This window comes from Stereum hirsutum (genome assembly GCF_000264905.1).
Source record: "Stereum hirsutum FP-91666 SS1 unplaced genomic scaffold STEHIscaffold_4, whole genome shotgun sequence".
Taxonomy (NCBI): domain Eukaryota; kingdom Fungi; phylum Basidiomycota; class Agaricomycetes; order Russulales; family Stereaceae; genus Stereum; species Stereum hirsutum.
The window spans coordinates 1,843,840-1,862,746 of record NW_006763134.1 but is presented as its reverse complement, the minus strand read 5'-3'; the positions used below and the strand labels follow the sequence as shown (position 1 = coordinate 1,862,746).

The 18,907-nt window shown below is 52.4% G+C and overlaps 7 protein-coding genes across 7 annotated transcripts; 3 read left to right on the top strand and 4 right to left on the bottom strand.

Annotated features, from left to right (window-relative positions):
- Window positions 1–324: 324 nt before the first annotated feature.
- On the top strand, window positions 325–1,547 carry STEHIDRAFT_119918 (uncharacterized protein). The gene is made up of 2 exons (XM_007302017.1): window positions 325–853; window positions 914–1,547. Exons 1-2 carry the CDS (start codon window positions 368–370, stop codon window positions 1,346–1,348), a joined length of 921 nt encoding a protein of 306 aa, XP_007302079.1. The 5' UTR covers window positions 325–367; the 3' UTR covers window positions 1,349–1,547.
- Window positions 1,548–1,818: 271 nt separating this feature from the next.
- STEHIDRAFT_154875 (uncharacterized protein) lies at window positions 1,819–2,903 on the top strand (the record flags this gene model as incomplete). The annotated part of the gene is made up of 3 exons (XM_007302016.1): window positions 1,819–2,338; window positions 2,390–2,406; window positions 2,466–2,903. The coding sequence occupies 3 exons, from the start codon at window positions 1,819–1,821 to the stop codon at window positions 2,901–2,903; spliced, it is 975 nt and encodes a 324-aa protein (XP_007302078.1).
- A 433-nt stretch (window positions 2,904–3,336) lies between these two features.
- On the bottom strand, window positions 3,337–4,139 carry STEHIDRAFT_109440 (uncharacterized protein; the record flags this gene model as incomplete). Its single annotated transcript, XM_007302015.1, has 3 exons — window positions 3,337–3,386; window positions 3,648–3,771; window positions 3,843–4,139. 3 exons carry the CDS (start codon window positions 4,137–4,139, stop codon window positions 3,337–3,339), a joined length of 471 nt encoding a protein of 156 aa, XP_007302077.1.
- A 2,230-nt stretch (window positions 4,140–6,369) lies between these two features.
- STEHIDRAFT_154873 (uncharacterized protein) lies at window positions 6,370–7,914 on the top strand (the record flags this gene model as incomplete). The annotated part of the gene is made up of 3 exons (XM_007302014.1): window positions 6,370–6,948; window positions 7,008–7,214; window positions 7,651–7,914. The coding sequence occupies 3 exons, from the start codon at window positions 6,370–6,372 to the stop codon at window positions 7,912–7,914; spliced, it is 1,050 nt and encodes a 349-aa protein (XP_007302076.1).
- Window positions 7,915–8,461: 547 nt separating this feature from the next.
- Window positions 8,462–12,634, bottom strand: STEHIDRAFT_154872 (uncharacterized protein; the record flags this gene model as incomplete). Its single annotated transcript, XM_007302013.1, has 3 exons — window positions 8,462–11,083; window positions 11,137–11,178; window positions 11,234–12,634. The coding sequence occupies 3 exons, from the start codon at window positions 12,632–12,634 to the stop codon at window positions 8,462–8,464; spliced, it is 4,065 nt and encodes a 1,354-aa protein (XP_007302075.1).
- A 1,046-nt stretch (window positions 12,635–13,680) lies between these two features.
- STEHIDRAFT_76109 (uncharacterized protein) lies at window positions 13,681–15,251 on the bottom strand. The gene is made up of 3 exons (XM_007301557.1): window positions 15,050–15,251; window positions 14,110–14,931; window positions 13,681–14,014 (listed from the first exon to the last, which is right to left on the bottom strand). Exons 1-2 carry the CDS (start codon window positions 15,153–15,155, stop codon window positions 14,129–14,131), a joined length of 909 nt encoding a protein of 302 aa, XP_007301619.1. The 5' UTR covers window positions 15,156–15,251; the 3' UTR covers window positions 13,681–14,014; window positions 14,110–14,128.
- Window positions 15,252–16,710: 1,459 nt separating this feature from the next.
- On the bottom strand, window positions 16,711–17,214 carry STEHIDRAFT_109437 (uncharacterized protein; the record flags this gene model as incomplete). Its single annotated transcript, XM_007302012.1, has 1 exon — window positions 16,711–17,214. One exon carries the CDS (start codon window positions 17,212–17,214, stop codon window positions 16,711–16,713), a length of 504 nt encoding a protein of 167 aa, XP_007302074.1.
- Between the last annotated feature and the right edge of the window lie 1,693 nt (window positions 17,215–18,907).

Below are 18,907 nucleotides of genomic sequence, written 5' to 3'. Positions count from 1 at the left end.
GGTACTATTTGCCCTAGTTAGTACTGGATGAGACTGGATGACCGAGGCAAAGAATCAGTATATCGCCTTGCCGAGGGCTAGTCAAACCAAGCCAAGCTCGATTGATCGGGTCTTATCCTGTCCGACAGAGTTCCGATGAGACAATAGAACGATTGAATGAAGCTTGTCGACAGGACAAGCGATGCCCCGCGAAGTCGCATTACAGTATCACGGTAATTGATTCAGGTGACTCACGTGATCTCTTGTTTGAAGCTCCGATATCTGAATCGATGTTGATTTCTGAAGGCTTGCGTTCAGACCAACCCACCTCGCACGAACTCGCACAAGAACTACCATCAGACCTTGTCCCTTTCATATCATAACTAGCATGCCCCCTTCCCGCTCGACAAGCGATTCAGTCAGGTTTAATCCTTCGTCGACTAGTTCACTTGCTTCGCGTCGTCGCGTTCATACTACCCAACCAGCTGATGTCATTGTCATCTCTTCCGACGAAGAAAACGATGACGAGGTCATCATAATCTCTTCCGACGACGACGCCGATACGAAAGAGATAGCACCCATCGCCAAGAAATCAAAGAAATCCACACCACCATCGCGTAAAACAACCCATTCAACACGCGGACGAAGACAGCCCGCTGCATCCGCCTCCGTGGGACAGCGAGCAGTCACTGTCGCGAGAATCCTGGCTGGCGATTTTGGCGAACCCAAGACGTGGACATTTGGTCTTCCTGAACCAAATTTCATGGACATGGACAAGTTTGTAGAAGATGGGAGCAAAGATCCTTTTTTGCAGGACCTGACAGAGGCAGAGTGGCGTCGTCTCAGAAGATCAATAGATCCGAAAGTGCATGGGGTGAGCTGCGTCTGTCTTGTCTCACTCAGCGCACGCTTCTTACTTTTTACCCTGCCACAGGCTCATCCCGACAAGAACGACCGCACCGTTCGTTACACGCACGTCGAGCGATATCCCGGCGGGCCCGTCTGGTTCACCGTCCGCTGGTGGGATGGAAAAAATTTCGGCAACTACTTTGATTTAGTTGACGTCGCAACACGAAAGCTCTTTCTTCCACATCGTGATCTCCCCGATCTCTTCGTCCAGGCTGAGTTTCTGGGCTGCATGGCGCCTCTATGCACCGTCGAAGAAGCCATGCGTCGTTCTCGAGGTGTGAAGAAGCTCCCCGGTGCGAATGACGATGAACGTTATATAGCTCCTGCGGGCGCTAGGACGCTGTTTTCGAGGATTTTGCCGAATGGAAAGAAGGTGCCCGTTGCAGATGTATATTCTCCTCGATATGGCCAACCTCCCTTGGGGCCACAGCCTCCGATGCACTCACCCTTTGGCCCTTGATATACTTACCCTTTCTTTGGCTTTTATCGACAATTTTTTTCCTTTCACCTTGTGATTAGTATTCCTCAACAGTTCTCTATCTATATTGTCGTGTGTCTTCGCTCCGGAAGCCTTGCTCGTCGTTTCGTATTGCTTTGTGATTTTTTGCTTTCCCAAACGAATATTTCTTTCTGCTCCCCGCCACGTCAGTAACAATTTTGTTCATATACCAGGGAATGTAGATTTAACTTGCTTTGTGGCTTTTAGTTATGTCCGACCAGTCGACGGGTCATGCCGCTGTAGGCGTCCTGGGGCGTTGTGGGAAACCACTCTATGTGGCGCTCCTGACACAACAACGTGCTCGCCGGTTTGAAGCCCCGAATTCTTGTCGTCTTTGACCTCGAACTATCATCTTCACGCACTCATCTATTTCCTAAAGTTTGAAGTACCACATTCCCACTCCGATTCCTGCGTTTCGGATTTTGTTCAGTATGCCACCTTCTCGTTCGACAAAAGATCCAGTCAGATTTGACCCATCAACCACCGAGTTGCTTCCCCATCGCGCCCGGACTAAACAGCCAGCTGAAGTCATCGTCATCTCTTCCGATGAAGACGACAACGACGACGAGGTTATTGTTGTATCTTCCGACGATGACTACGATAACGCGGATACCAAAGTTGTGTCGCAGAATACCCAGAGATCCAAGAAAGCTACACCAGTATCGCGCGTATCAACTCACAAGACACGGACCACTCCAAAGACACGGACCACTCCAAAGACACAAACCACTCCAAAGACACAAACCACTCCAAAGACACAAACCACTCCAAAGACACATACCACTTCAAAGAAATGCGCTGCCCCCGCCTCTACCAGGCAACGGCCAGCCACTGTCGCAAGAATTCTCGCTGGCGATTTTGGTGACCCAAAAACGTGGACGTTTGGCCTGCCGGAACGCAACTTCATGGATATCGAGAAGGTGGTGGAAGAAACGCGTCCTTACCTGAAGGGTTTATCGGGGGCAGAATTAGTAGCTAAGATAGCTTACTTACGAACAGTAGATCCCAAGGTGCACGGGGTGAGCTACTTCTGTCTCCTCTCATCCATCAAAGTTGTCTTACATTCGCTCTGCCACAGGCTCATCCTAATAAGAACGATCGCACTGTTCGTTACACACACGTCGAGCGGTATCCTGGCGGTCCTATCTGGTTCACCATCCGTTGGTGGGACGGAAAAAATCTCGGCAACTTTTTCGATTTAGTCGATGTCGCAACCCAGAAGCTCTTCCTTCCACATCGTGATCTCCCCGATCTCTTCGTCCAGGTCGAGTTCCTGGGTGGCATGATGCCCGTATGCACCATGGAAGAGGCCATGCGTCGTTCTCGAGGAGTGAAGAAGATCCCTGGTGCGAATGACGACGAACGGTACAATGCTCCTGCGGGCGCTCGGACGTTGTTTTCGAGGGTTCTACCAAATGGGAAGAGAGTGCCCGTTGCGGACGTCTATTCTCCTCGATTCCGCCAACCTGCGCCCTTAGGGCCACAGCCTCCAACACTCTCGCCCTTCGATCCTTGATATATGCTTTCTTTCGACTTTCGACTTGCTTACTTTCTGTTGGTCGTTTCTTTTTCTTCTTGTAATTGGTATGTCTCAGGAGCCAGAAATTCGCGACTGACATTGCCGTGTATTCTCGCTCTAGACGTCTCGCTCGTCGTTTCGTATCGCTTTGTGACTTCCTGCTTTCCCCATCCAAATAAATATTTCTTTCACCTCTCCCCTTTTGTTTATATACCAGGGAATAAGCGATCATGACCCGCCACCCGTGTATCGTCCGTCTCCTGTCTACCTCTAGCTAAGTAGTTTGTGTCCTATTGATACATGGCCCCCTTAGAGAATAGAATATGACGAGACGAGCGCTTTACATCGAACCTGGGGCTAAATGTTCCGCGTCGTTCAGTCCAAAGTGAAACAGTTACGAGAAATGGTGTGCACTGATGGTTCAGAAAGCTCACGCATATAGTTGATGTCGTATGATATCGATGGCGCTCCATCGAGAATCTGAGAATCGAGTACGAGTACTACTATTACACATGACAACCATCCAACTATGCATCTCTCTTTCGCCCCGTCAGCCAACTATAATGTTTCCTTCTACTTGATTCGAACCACTAATAGTAGGGATAGAACTGAGCTTGGATTCCATAATGCATAGCTGGGAAAACAGCGTGTCTTCGGCGAGGCACGACGTTGATGGGCGTTGTAGAGAAATGAGTCCTACTATAGCAGGTCGCGGGTGGTGAGAGTGGTAGTGCCACATACTGCCGAGGGCAGGATATAGGTCGTGAGTCGCGGTAGCCGAATGACCCCATGGAAGGAGGTAGACAAGGGCGATTTGGCCTGCAACCCAAGAGAATTGCGGGGCGATAGGGACTTGTTGAGCGTTCTGCAAGCATGTAATCGTGTTGAGTGGTTAGCAAGATCGAGCCTGTAGTTTGACATATCATATACACGCACTGGAAAAAGAATATGACCGCCGTCCAACACAGACAACATGGCAGCTTGAACCCCTGGAGCCATAAAGTTCCACATTGCGTTTGGTACTCCCGGACCAAAGACAGTCTCTTCCAAAACGAAGAATGTCCACCCTACACCGACGCACTCATTCCTCAGGCGGATCCATGGCCATTGCCCTCCAGGACCGGGGGCAGGAATATTAGGCGTGGCGGGAGCGGGAAGCCAGTAATTGGAGCAGTACAGGTCAGCTACAGCTTGACCAGGAAACAAAGCAGTATTTGATCCTAGGAATGGCATGGTATAGATAGGAACCAAAACGCCTGAAGGCAGTCGAGATGGATTGATCTCAGTTAGCCAAGTCCGGTGGCGTGTCAACAGGGAGATGTACAGCATACCTTTTGGATAAGTCAAGCGAGAAGGAAGTTAATGGTGGAGTGAACGAGGATGGAACGTTGGTGAGCGTTTGTTGTGAAGAAGAGCTCCGACCGCAGACTCTTTTTATACAGCGCAAAGTCAAAGCAAACCCTTTGACCAACCGAGTATTCCGGTAACTATTGTCCATTGCGTGCCATCGTTATGAGGCATATTGAGTTATACGGGCACAGCCATAGTCAAAGTAAAGCCTAGAACGACAAAGATGTCGTAATATCTGGAAAAGGCGAGCTCTATGCGTGCAAGTACAGTCACATCTCGGACACACCTTCTTTGGGCCTGGCTTTATCCCGATTTGAGTAAGGGTTCGGCTGGCAATGGCGAATGGCACTAGATGGCACTCATGAGACGAAGAAGTTCCTTTTGTTCTTCTGTCAAAGAACGCTTCCGTCCGGGAGTCCCTTATGCTTTGCCTCAAATCCCACGCCATCTACATATGTATGTCTTCGCTTAACTGTTCGGAATCTTCCACCAAAACGGACACCAAATCAGCGCATTCTTCTCAAGCTTGTGGTGGCGGACCACCCCATGGACCGTCTCTCTTGCATGTCTCCACGTCCTTGAGCTGCGCATAGGCTAACATATCATGTACCCAACAACATCATCATAATGTTTTGTACAGGATGTCGCAAGGGGCACATATGGCGATCCGAGCACATGGACATTCGGCTCCTCGGAAGACAGTTACGTTGACCTCGTCCGCGACACCTGGCACAGTCCTTGGATAGAAGCTGCGCTCATGGACATACAAGATCTCATTGCTCGAAATGCAAGATGGAGGGAGATAGAAGCAAAGTTACTCGCACTCGATCCCAAAATCCATGGGATCTGTTTTCCCTTCTGTATCGAAATTTCGACGCTGATGTACCGCGACGTGCACAGGCTCATCCCGTTAACGACCCGTCTGTTTGCTACACGCACATCGAGCTCACCAACAATGGCCCGGTGTGGTTCATCATTCGTTGGTGGGTCGGAGACGATGCCAGGACTTTCTTTGATCATGTCGACGTCCGCGACAAGACACGAGCGTTATGCCCGCCGAGAGACCTTCCTGACCTCGAGATCGAGATCAGATATTTGGGTGCTACGTTCAAGCTCAAGACACTGGGGAAGAGATGCACCGCTCTCATGGAGCATCGGAATTGTCTTTCAACGGCGAAGAGCGCTATGTAGATTCCGGGAGCAAGGGCATGCATCTATAGGAAGCATCCCACGAAAGACGGTCATCGCCAACATATCGCAAACGTGTATGTTCCAATGTCAGGGCTATCCCAACCAGAACTTGGTTTATGGCTGCAAACCATATTTTACAGGCGTCGATGAGCTGCTAGCGGAAGTGAGAGGAAAATAGGTGAAACTTTACGAACTGTTATAAACCCTTTTCGCTGCCTGATACACTTATCGTATCATGCCTTTTCTCTGCCTGAACGAATGCCATGATCCATTTTTCTGTGAACCATTTGAATTCCGCATGTATCATACAATGGATGACCCGTTGTGACAAGTATTCATCGACAATCCATCGCAATAGATCGTATCTGCGAGGGAATCTTTGACCTCGGTAAAGCTCGCTAAGGCCCAACGGGACGCGACGATTGACCCGATCGCAGTTTTAAAGTTGTTTCAAACGGTTGCAGATACGGTCTGATTTCTCTGATCATACACTAGGCGTGCTGGTGAACAAATTTTGACCTAGTCGAAGAGACGTGGACTAGTAGCACAGACGAGAGACGCAGTGGATGTGAAGGCTGAAGGCTGACTCGCCCGCCGCACGACCAGGTGAGAAATTTAAAATAAGAGCCACTTACCAAAGTCTATAAGATGCGTAGTGAGTGAGGGCGTAGTATCATCAAATCGGCATAACGATGGAGGACTGTTGGGGGAGCCGTAAGGAGGTGGCTATGGCCAGTGGCCCAGAGCAAGTCGCCACGCGGCGCGTCCTGACACGGTCACGTGCTCTCCGGTTTGAAGTTCCGAGTGAACGGAATTCTCGCCAACTTGAGCTCGAACCACCATCTTCACGCACTTGTCTCTTTTCTAAAGTTTGACGTATTACAACCGCACTCTGATTCCTGCGTCCCCGATCTTGTTCAGTATGCCACCTTCTCGTTCGACAAGAGATTCAGTGAGGTTCGACCCCTCAGCGTCGCGTCGCCGCGCCCGGGGCACACAATCAGCTGAAGTCATCGACATCTCTTCCGATGAAGACGACAATGATGATGAGGTTATTGTTATATCTTCCGACGATGACGACGATGGCGCGTATACCAAAGTTGTATCGCAGAATACGAAGAGATTCAAGAAAGTCACACCAGTATCGCGCGTATCAACTCACAAGACACGCACCACTTCAAAGATAAACACCAGTCCAAAGATACACACCACTCCAAAGATACATACCACTCTAAAGACACACACCACTCTGAAGACACACACCACTCCAAAGAAATGCGCTGCCCCCGCCTCTCTGAAGCAACGACCAGTCACTGTCGCAAGAATTCTCGCTGGCGATTTTGGTGATTCAAAGAGGTGGACGTTTGGCCTGCCGGAACCTAACTTCATGGATGTTGAGAAGATGGTGGAAGACACGCGTCCTTACCTGAAGGATTTTTCGCGGGCAGAATTGGCAGCTAAGATAGCTCGCATGCGAGCGATAGATCCCAAGGTGTACGGGGTGAGCTACTTCTGTCCCCTCTCATCCATGATAGTTGCCTTACATTCGCTCTGCCGCAGGCTCATCCTGACAAGAACGATCGCACCGTTCGTTATACGCACGTCGAGCGGTACCCCGGCGGCCCCGTCTGGTTCACCATTCGGTGGTGGTATGGAAAGAATTTCGGCAACTTCTTCGATCTAGTCGACGTTGCAACACAAAAGCTCTTCCTTCCACATCGTGATCTCCCTGATCTCTTCGTCCAGGTCGAGTTCCTGGAAAATAATGTCCGAGCGCCCGCAGGAGCATTGTTACCGTTTTTTTTTTTTTTTTTTTTTTTTGGTGTAACTCCCCCGTAACCAATCGCGAATGGCAGCCGTTACGGGATCAACGTCGATAAGCAGGGGTTATCACCCTGCAGATCCAAAGGAGGGAATGCATTTATGCACGAACCACCGGCTAGGCCGGCGGAACAGTGTGGGACTCGGAGGGGGCTGGCCAATCATCATTTCGACAACCACGGATGCGCAGGGCAGAGCCGGTGGGAGTGCGCCGCAAGCGGCAAGCGTTTAAACTTCTCAGGAGCCCCTAACCCCACTACCCACTAAACCCACCTACCAGCGCTGGGTTCGACCTATGAGAATCTGGAATAAATCACTGTGTGTGAGAATTGAACCAGAGGCCTCGCCACTTGTGCGGATTTACCCACACGTGACTCCCCAGCACGAAGGCATAGAGCAACGAGATACCCGCTACACTATGCTGCCGGCAGGAGCATTGTACCGTTCATCGTCAGTCGCACCAGGGATCTTCTTCACACCTCGAGAACGACGCGCAGCCTCTTCCATGGTGCATACGGGCATCATGCCACCGAGGGTTCTGCCAAATGGGAAGAGGGTGCCCGTTGCGGACGTCGATTCTCCTCGATATCGCCGACCTGCGCCCTTAGGGCCACAACCTCCAACATTTTCACCCTTCGATCCTTGATATGCGCTTTCATTTCGAGATTCGCCCCGCTTACCTTCCGCTGATTATTTTTATTTCTCCCCCTGTAACTGGTCTGTTTCAACAGCCAGAAATTCTCTACCTGTATTACTGCCATGTATTTTCGCTCTGGACGCCCCGCTTGTCATTTTCTGCTGGTTTGTGCTTTCCCCATCCAGACAAATTCTCTCTCTGCTCTCGGCTACGTCGGTTTCACAAAATTTCGCTCATATTTCAAGGAATAGATCTGACTTGTTTTCTGTTCTCGTTGAGTTGGGCTAGTCAACCTGCTCGAAGCAGACGTTCTGTGGCGTTTCGTAGGACCATATATGTGGCACCTGACGGGGCTCCAGACACCACAATAAGGTCATATTGGCCACGGAATCGCGATGCAGATAGTAAGAGTGAAGGGATACGGTGTAAGTAGTATGGAATATGCTAGCAACTGCAACCGAAAGAAAGTACGAAAGGACCAACGACAAAACTAATAACCAGGACGGATAATCATACAGTACAATACTTATTACACCTCTATAAACACAATAATAACTTACACCGTCGCCCTCACGGCCTGCGACTGCGGCCTCCCACCAGCACTCCTCGTCCCATGCAAATGATGCGCTTGCGATCCAGCGAGCATCGACAACTCCCTGTAATACTCCTCAGCCTCGTCGATCCCTTCTCCATTCCCCACTGGCTTCACCTTCGCCTTCTCCTTCTTCCCACCACCCTTACCCTTCTTCCCCGACCTCTTCCCACCGCCGATCCCACCCACGTACTTCTCTCCAGATACCAGCTGCGCCAAATGCTTGATCTCTTCAAACTCCTGCGTCGCCTGTGCCCTCAAAAACTCCGCGCTATGAGCCCTATGCTGCAAACAATCCTGCTCGACATACCCTTCTCCCCACTTTTCCCACTCCTTCGCTTCTGCCTCGCTCATACTCCCCAATCCCATCCCAGTACCCTCTGCTTCCATAGGCCTCCCATCCGCCCAAAGAGATCCACCCTTCGTCTTGGCCAACACCTGTTCGACATTGAGCGACTCGCCGGGCGGGATAGGGACCGGCTGCGAGGGCGTCACACACGTCATATCCGTCTCCTTCCTCAACACGAAGTCGACATCCACAGCCGAAAAGAACGCCACGCCCTGTGGCAGATCATCCATCCCCAACCTATACGCGAACATGCTCCTCGTCCACAGATTCGCCACCTGCAACGCCAACGCCAGCCTATACTTGTCTTCCTTCTTCACGAGGTACCGTAGCTCGTCGTGCACGGAAATGAGGTATCTCGCCTGGATGTCATATTTCTGGATGAGGTGGTCCATGGAGACGATGAGGAGGTGGAGGTAGTCCACGCCTGAGGACTGAACGACCCAATTGATCCGCGAGGGCATGTAATCGGAGCCGAATTCTGCGGGGAGGTATTCCTTGGAAAGAGCATAAGTAACGCCACAGCCAAGCGCAGGAGTTTGAGGCCGATCAGAAAGCGCGATCTCCTCGAGCTTATTGAACACGAAACTCTCGGTGCCTCCGAACCAGAACTTCCTCCCGAAGATGTCCTGCCGGTGCGTATTCTTGCCTTTCGTCGACGCGTAGAGGTTCTCGGCTAGTTTCTGGGCCTCCTCGGGGAGCATGCCCGAATTGGCCTGCAAGAGCAACAACACCGCATGCCTCATCCCCGCCCCATAAATCCTCGAATAATTAAACACCTTCGCCTGGTCCCTCGAAATCCCCAATATACTCGCCGTCTTCGAATGCAGATCCGTGCCCGCAGCCTTCGTGCCCTCGAGCGTCATCCACCCGATCGCCGTCGCGCCATGCAGCCCGAACTGCGCGTCGCCCATGACGCTGGAGATCCACAGTTCTTCGGAATCGACGTCGGCGCCGACGATGGCGTATCCGTCTGGAGCACGGACCATCGCTTTGAGTTCGGACCCTACGCGGTTCTTCTTCGAGTTGCTCGCCGTCAGCCAGGTCTTCTCGATAGCGCGGCGGGTGACGGTGCCCATCGTGATAACCTGCGGGATGATGATACCCCACTTCTCCTTCTCCTGTTCACCTTCGACACCCGAGTCAGCGACCTTCATCCCCATCCCGCCCTCCCTCTCCCACACCACCATCTGCTTCAACACCCTATCCCTCGCACTGATCCAATAACTACACTGCGCATTCATATCCAACGCGCTGTTCGCCAGATCGCCCGGCGACTTCAACGTCCCGTCCTGCGAAAACTTGATGAACGTCTTGCCCAGCGGACTCCCCACGTTCGCGCTCTCCCCGTCCTTGTGCGGGACCTTGTGGAACGTGAAGCCGCCTTGGAGAGACATCTGCATTAGGGTTTCGTCGGAGGGATCGTGGAAGGAGAGAGGGGTTTGGCGCGATTTGGGAGGTGGTGGGGATATGGAGCCGCTGTCGTCGGAGGGGGTAGAGGAAGGGGAAGGAGAGATACGATATGTCCAACCGTGTTCACGCGAATGAAAGAGCGGACAATCCTTCCACGAAAGCTTCAAAAGAATAGGCGTAACACGGCTCCGAGTGGTAATATCGATCGTCCCAGGCGCACATCCTTTCTTCGGCTTCGTCAGCTCCCAGTACCACTTCGGCCAATATACCTGAGGCGGCTTCGGTGGTTTCGCTGCTTTCTTTCGTTTTGGAGGTGTAGGGATGTCGTCTTCTGTGGTGATGGTGGTGGCAGGATCGTTGGAGGTAGGTTTGACGATTTTCGAAGACCAGTCGAGTTGTTTGAGCCAGGGATCCGACTCACACAGAGTCTCGTCCACCTGAGTCTGCTCATAAACGTCGTTGGCGAGTCGTATCAACCGTTGCTCAGTCTCCAAAGACTTCTGCCCATCAGCAACATCCCGAGCCAAGGCCGTAAGCTCATCATCATCCGAAACCAACCGTCCAGACTCGAAATGACTGAAGTTCGTCTTTGTAAGGAGCCCCCTCGACTTCCCCGCCTTGCCGAATCGCGATACCTCTCCATTGACGACGTAGTGCCACCCGTCTGTGGTGGTGTATTGGACTGGATGACCGTCGAAGGAAAGTTTGAGGAGAAAGGGGAGGTTGCGGTTTATGAATGTGGGGAAAAGGGGGCCTTCGTGGAGGATTTGGTGGTACCATGTCGGGATTTTATCCACAGACGGTGCGACTAGCTGTGGAGGTAGGACCTGTGTGGGGTTAGTCAGTAAAATGTAAAATTCTTGATAATCGGAGTATGAACCTCGAGTTCGGACGGTGGCGAATCCGACGTTGGCTGTTCCGGCTACGAGATGACAATTAGTCTGAATGTGGATATCGAGGTCAAGAAAAAAGCATACAGGATATACTCCTCTCGAAGGGCCAGCGATCTTCGGAGTCCAATCCAGCTGAGACAGCCAAACGTCGTCCCTCCACTGCTCTCCCTCCATCATATCCTTGGCCTCCACCGCGAGCTCCAACAACCTCTCCTTCACCTTCGTATCCAACTCCCGATATGTCCGTTCCGCATTCTCGATATACCGCTCCCACTCCTGATTTACCGTCAAGAAGCTAGAGCCCATAGTCAAGATACCCGCAAACGAGACCGGATTGGGACAAGCGTCGAGAAAGTCGGGTAGGACCTTGGCGTAGACGGAGTGCGTGACGTTCACGTCACTAGCACAGTAAGTGAGGTAGTCCTGGACGTTCGCCATGATCTCTTCCGGTGTATGCGTCATGAAATCGTTTCGGATTTCCTTATCGACCTCGATCCCGCAATGAAGTTTCGCAACATCCGCCAACGAATTCGCCGAAGTGATATCCTCCCACCTCTTCGACGATATCTCCTCCTCCTGCTCCTCCGACGCGTCCGCATCCTCACTCTGCCCCGCCAGCATCTGCGACAGACTCTCCCGCATCGCCGTCTGCTCGCTGCGCAACTCCTCCACCTTCGCCTCGTCCTTCTCCTCCTCCAACATCCTATCAATATCATTCAAAAGCTGCACGACAGCCTCGAACGCCTCTTCCTTCCTCTCCCTCTCCTTCAACTTCGACTTGCGATACTGCATCCACGCCGGCCTCTGATGCGACGATATCCCCTTCACAGCAACGTGCAACGCCATCGTATCCAAAAACCGATTCTTCGACCCCTCGACATGATACTCCTCCTTCACCCTCGCCCGATCATACGACACATTATGCCCCACCACGACCCGCGGCACCTCCCTATCGCCCAGAGGAATCAACTGCTCCTTCTCCTCCGTCTCGCCCATCAACCACGGTGAAATCCACGCATACCACCCGTTCTTGCTCGCCGCGCACGCCATGACAGCATACGGTCCATACTCCGGCAACGTCTCCACATCGAACACCAGAGCCTCTTCCGGGACTCCTTCATGCACAGGCCACGGCACAGCCTCGCTATAACTCGACCCATCCTCCTCATAATAATACTTCGTCCACCCCGATCTGATCTCGAAATGTTCTGGTCGGGGACAGGGGGGGAGGGTGGACGAGGCAAGGGAACGCGCGAGGGAGAGGTATGGGTGGGAGCATGCGGAGCCGATGCGGTGGAAGTGCGAGGAGAGGTCGGGGCCGGTTAGGGGAGGGAGGGTGAAGGAGGTGTCGGGGAGGACGGAGCCTTGGGTGCGATCGAGGCCGTGCGATTCGAGGTGGTCTTGGGCGATGCGGACGAAGGGCGCTTCGGGAGAGGGGAAGGAGACGTTTTTGAAGATTTGGGCGTGTAGTCGCCGGGAGAGCATTTGTACGCCGAGTTCGCTGCGTTTTACTGCAACGTAGATATATGCGTTAGTGATTAGCTTATGTGGTGAAAAGCTGGATAGGGCGCACCATAGTTTGGGTTTTCTCGTCCCGCTGTCGTTCCTACCTCAGAAGTGCTTCGCACCACGGCATCGCTTGGTCTGCTCTCTGCAGTAGGCAGGCTAGGTGTAGAATGGGCATTAGGACGGGGTTTTATCGCTTGTTGAGCATAAGAAGAGGCGGAAGAGTGCAGCAGTCGTATCGAAGAGCTCAGAAAGTATTTTCGCCTAGAGGTTATGAACATCCGAGGTTACACATTCGCACTACTTGTATAACGAATGACCGCAAAAAGATAATAGACCTTAGCACTACTCTGATATGACCTTTGAAAATCAGAGAAGAACTGGCCACGTCCTGGATGAGAAGAGTATAGTACGATGCGAACTCAGGAGACGTTGACGAGGAGCTTTCCGGGAAATGCCGGCGTACTTGGATCCGTAACCTGTGGAGATTTTCTCGAACTTGCGTTCTGACAGATTCTTTCTTCAGGTTAACCCTTTCCCTTGACCGATATACATTACACCGAGTATTCCAACCAAACTTTCTGCAGAGGCTGCTGTACATGTGCCAGACTGACCACCGCGCATGCCATCGCAGCACCTCCCAATGCGTGGAAAGTGGAAGCTTGGCCGTTTGAGGTTTCAGTGGTAGTATGGTCTCGTAACAGGAATGAGTTCAATGGGTTAAGTCCGTGGACATGAAGCCTGGCGACGAATCCCGTGGATAGTCAACCATATGAGCACTGTGACGATATAGGTGTGGTGTGTGGCGAATGGAGGCGACGGGCGTTAGATGGGAGATCGCACCGACGGAAAGTTTTGCATTAGGTGGATAGGTGGATGGGTGGATAGGTAGATGGAATGCTATCATAGCCGAGCAAGGTATGGTGCTGATGCTATGAAAGCTGCTCATGTGGATGCGAAAGGGATATGGCGACTGAGCCTCTTGCAAGTACTGAAAGCTGTCACACATCGTTGAGGGAAGCCATCGCACGTATAAGAGGATGCTAGAAGCTCGTCCTGGAACCCAGTACATTTCCAAGAAAACACGACGGCCAAACCCCGAAGTACGGTGGGGACAAGTTGGAGAACGGAAGGCAACGAGTCGAAGAGCCAATTTCGGTCGATGCAGACAAGGCATTGGGCTGTGCGTAGATCGTATGTCAAGCCATGCAACGACCACACGATGAGCCATGGGCTGGATGGCGACGCGCCGCTGTGACTCCGAAGGTTGAGAGTATTGGTGGAGTGAACGATGACGGTGTGTGAGCATTGGCTCGGCACTCAAGCCATCAACATGCGTTGGATCCCAGACATATGGACCTACATAAGCGCAATGCTTGGTGAGCAAGACAGCCAACGGTATCCTCACGAAGACATTATCCACACGGTCAAAGCACAGAGGGGACATAACTTACCTTCATCGACGGCAGCTCACTAAATCTCCATCTTGTCATCATCAACCTCTTCCTCTTCTTCCTTCACCAACGCGTTCTTCTTTGTACCTGTACCTCCAGCAATAACACCCGTATTCGTCTTCGCAACCAATGGTGCCCTCCTCCCCAAACCCATCAACCGCACACTGTCCTTCATCTCGCGCCACACCATCTCCGCGCCCCTCCTCGCCATCTCCGTCGCTCTCACCAACTCCTCCTCCTCAAACCCTCCTCCTCCTGCATCAAGACTCTTCCAATCCGTCCACACACATTCACATCCCGGTATTGACTCCGATCCCGATGTCTTCTCGCCACCGGCCGAGTCTGCGAACATGAAGGCAAAACAGCCAGTCGCGTCCAGTTCTTCGTCCTCACTCGGATCCACAACAAGCAACCCACTCGCCTTCAGCCTCCCCACTGCAATCGCACACACTACACCCCTCATCGGCACACTCCCCGCACTCACCAACGCCGCCGTCCCCGCATTCACACACGCCGCCACCCCACTCGACCCCATCCTCCCCCTTCCTCTCCCTCCCCCTCTCCCACTCCCACTCCCGCTCGCACTATCACCCAGGGGCGAAACAGCCTGCACGACCAACTGAATCAACGTCCTCGGGTTGCGCGTCAGGATGAGCGAAGGAGAAAGGAGCGCGCGAATGGACGAGGCGAGGGATTTGGATTCGACAGAGGGGAGGGAGGAGAGCGGACGGAGGTGGACTTCGAAGGTTGATTTTGAGGGGTGCTCGGAGGCGAGGCGGACTTCGATGGGTCCGGAGACGGAAGCGAGGGCTTTTGTGGGGCCTGTATGGATGGGTTGGTGGATAGTTGTAGATGTGGAAAAGAGGAAGGTGTCAGTATTTGGGTTGTTAGAGTGAGGGGATGGATAGACGAGGGAATGGGTGAAGGGTGCGAAACGCACCAAATCCAAAACGAGCAGACCCGTCGACTCTGTCCAAGCCTTCGTAGACTATGGACAGTGGACGAGACTCGTTCAAAGCCCGGCCGTCGTGTCTGCGTTGGGCCATTGGCAGTAAAGTTCAGATCAAGAACGCAGACAGGTTTTTTTTGGCAGCTTCAGTATCAGACGCTAGTATCCCAGAGATCCAGATTTTGGAAGGAATAAAGATATGCTGCTAGGAGGGAAGCTGTAAAGCGTTCAGCGAGAAATGCGAAAATATTGTGTTGAGGCTCACGGAAAACGACCACGTGAAAACGCTCCCACGCCACTGCAGTCGGGTGGCGCGCCTGCGTGTCAAGGTCAGCGACGACAATGATCTCGACGAAGTACCGCGACCAGCATGGTACCCTTATCACTTTTTGCATACATCACTTACTCGAAACTACTTGCCTGGTTGCACACGCGAAACTCTTGTCCAACATAGCGCTCTGATCGTGACTTCCTACTTGCTTTCTCTGCTGTTCGTCTCACTTTCAATCGCGGACGTAAGCTGGCTACTTGTAAACTGTCAATTGGAACGCTATTGTCCATGCGATACGGCAGTGTTGACACTGCTGCAAGGACTATCCATACTTGTTTGTAGGATCTACCTGGATCTTCACCATCCGAGTCGCATGCTCTGAACCTCTCGGTATGGGCATTTCTTTGGACCTCGCTTGGATAGCTTTTCACCGTATTATCCTCTTACTTGTGATGCTCCTTGGATTGATCTATTGCTGCGTTGTTTTGCTGTAGGAGAGCGCGAGGAATCGCTACACATCATGGGGCAACGCTGGCGAAACTTCCTGCAACGCGGCGCTGCAGTGGTGGCTTGTTGGTTCGCTCTACATTTGGTGCGTCTTTGGACTTTCAATTATCTGCTGGTTGAATTCTCACTGACTTGAATCCACGCGTATTCATCCCACCATCACAGGTGCCGCCACCCTCCACGAGCCATCCTTTACGGCCGGCGGCTGGACCGACTTCACATCTTGTCACACAAAGGCTTCGCGATCGAACAACACCCTTAAAGACAACACCCTTAAAGCCAATTTCCCCAGCCCGCAAACACAATGAAGATCTTCCCCAGGCGAGGCACAGGGACGTCACAATAGATCTACTCGGAGACATACAAGGCGATTGACGATCTCGGAAGTCCGGTAACCACGTCTAAATTCCCGCCCTTTCCCGCCCCGATTTCCTGAAGGTCTAATATGGCACCGACGGAGACCGACGGGCGCTTGTCGTCGCATGGTGGATGACGATCATGCAGATCAGACCAGCCAACTGGAAGTGCAGACAGAGACCCCAAATAAGGAAGATCTTGGTGGACCGCGTTTCGCCGACAGCCAAAGTCGGTCTCGTTCCTTGTCCTCCGTATCCCCTTGTTTACGACCGCGGGACCTGATTTTTACCCCGAATTTTGCTTACGGTCCTCCTCTCACGTTCCCCAACATTTTGGAGAAAGTGAACAAGAGGTTGATTTTCTACGCTTTTGTCTCGTATTTCGAGTCGCTTGCCCCATTCTCGGGTGTTGCCTCCTAGTCACGTGCCACGATTCGTGTCGTGCATTGATCATCCCTCAAATTTTCATCTGTCCCTACCACCACGACCCTGGACCCCCTCCACTCGGAAGCAACCCTCTAAAGCGCCCAAAAGATCCCGAGCTGGTGGTTCCATGCCTCTTGCTGGGCTGTCTTCGAGGATTTTACGAGATCGGAGCTGATCAGTCGTTTCAGGGCCTCTAGCCGGGTGTTGGACGACTCGGGGCTTTCGAGGCCCAGCAGGTTGTTCAGGGAGCTCGTCACCTTGACTCGTGGCGTCTGAGCTCCTCGCACTTTTGGACTCCCCGGGGTCCAAAGCTCGGTACGTCGCCAACACTGCGTCTCGTCGATCTCGGAGCCACTGCATAGTATGTCCAGCCCTCGTGTCGAGTCTGACCACGCTAGCCCTTCCCAGCCTTTCCCATGCATGACATCCGAACGATTGACACTGTCGAGTGCTGAATCAGGGTGTGCAAGCGCCTTGTTGGAGACTCTAAGAGCTTTGGGAGAGCACTGCGTAAAGGTTGGACGTTGAACAGTGGGAATCGTCTTGGTGATAGCTGGCGCTGGCAGTCCACAGAGACGTGCGGGTTGGTCAGGCATGTCCTAATCATTCTTTTCCCTCCATTTACGAGGCGAGACAAGACAGAGACGTTGGTCTGCGATTTGAACCGGTGATCGATGGCAGCGATTGTGAGGTGGATTTCCGCATACGGTGTGTAAATCATACTTTTCATGATCTCCGAGTGCAACACTCTTGTCTTAAGCTGTAACACTTGCGGCTCGCAAAGCGTAGATACCAGAGATGGATACATTTTCGATCGACTGAGATGACTGAACGCTATGCCATGTCTAGATTTTGATGCTTCGTCGATGCCAGGTTTCGAGACCTTGTTCGGGATATTCGCTCTCTCCATGTTCCACTTGCGCCCAATTCAAAGAAACCACGACTATTTTGCGTCTGCGTTGGGGTGCGTAGTGTGTTTGCGTGTCATGGAACGTTGAGTGCCGAGCTCAACGTCCGAGGCATTTCTGTTTATGTTTATGTTTTCTTTCGCAGGTATTTTCTCAGCACATAACATGCAAGCTTCGAGGCTCAAGAGTCTGCTCAGATTCAGTGTCGCATATTGAGCTTTCGTAAAGCATACCGTCCTAGAATATGCACAAAAAATCACATTTCTTCTCCTGCGTAGCATAGCACAGGAAAAATCCCGAAAAAGACAAAGAAAAAATTATTCATGCGACGCATACTCGGACCCGACCTACCACATCGGCCGTAACGCAGCCGATTTCGCTAAGGGTGCCTTGGGACTACTCGGCCCCAGCTTTGCTCCCATATACCGCTTGAGTCCAGCCTCGCGAACGGGAGGCACATCCCATGCGTGGCGAAGGAGACTGTAATTTGTTCAGGGTTCGGAAGTGAAGATAAAGACAACGTCCGGGACTTTAGCTTCAAGTTGGACGACGACGGGGAAGTCTAGCTGTAGAGTAATATTATTTAGACAGAGACTTAAGAGACTCAATGGCTTCGCTCTGGCTAAGGATAGGCACCGATGTTTAATGGGAGAGTCGATATGACAGTAAGCGGCGGAGGATGCATACGGGAGTAAGGAAGCGATGTCAATGTCTGCGCTGTGCGCGATTGCAAAGCAAGTCGCGTCGAGAAGAGCGCGACTCGGCGCTGGTGGCGACGATGTTCAGGCGGTGCAAGTGGCGATGGTGGCAAGGCAATGGCGACGGCGCATGTCTAGCCCCGAATGCAACTCAGAAGGAGCACATTTATGCGTGAGGGGTCTCTGCCAACGTCCGCGCTGTGTGCAACAGCGTGGCTCAAAATAAGATAGCGACGGCGCGTGTGTAGCCTCCGTAACTCACAAGGAATTCATTCAGGCGTGAGGGGTCTCTTCCAACGTCCGCGCTGTGCGCAATAGCGTCGCTCAAAGTAAAATAATCAAGAAGAGCTTCTCGACACTGCCGGGGACGACGACGACGACGACGACGACAACGTTTGCACGTCCCCCAATGTGACCCTACAGGAAAAAGAAGAGGGGGAAGAGTAAACTCTCTGCTTCACGGACGGAACTGAGTGGCTCATACTCTGAGGGTGATGCAGAGGGATTACGCGGAGGGAGAGCAAGGCCGCGTATGGAAATGTGAAAGAGCAGGGGGTAATTCATCAAGCCTCGCAGGTGCGGACGAATTGGGGTGGGACTCGGACGGTCGGCGAGTATCGATCCTTCGGTCTGGCGCGCGGTCACGGTGTGGACCCCGAAACATGTCGTGCTGTACCTGATCA

Bases quoted from the DNA above. Each gene is read 5' to 3' on its own strand.
- STEHIDRAFT_76109 (XM_007301557.1), bottom strand. From the start codon at position 15,155: ATGGCCCAACGCAGACACGACGGCCGGGCTTTGAACGAGTCTCGTCCA. The intron at 14,932-15,049 runs GTGCGTTTCGCA...CCATCCATACAG, and splicing joins GTCTGCTCGTTTTGGATTTG to GCCCCACAAAAGCCCTCGCT.
- STEHIDRAFT_119918 (XM_007302017.1), top strand. From the start codon at position 368: ATGCCCCCTTCCCGCTCGACAAGCGATTCAGTCAGGTTTAATCCTTCG. The intron at 854-913 runs GTGAGCTGCGTC...ACCCTGCCACAG, and splicing joins TAGATCCGAAAGTGCATGGG to GCTCATCCCGACAAGAACGA.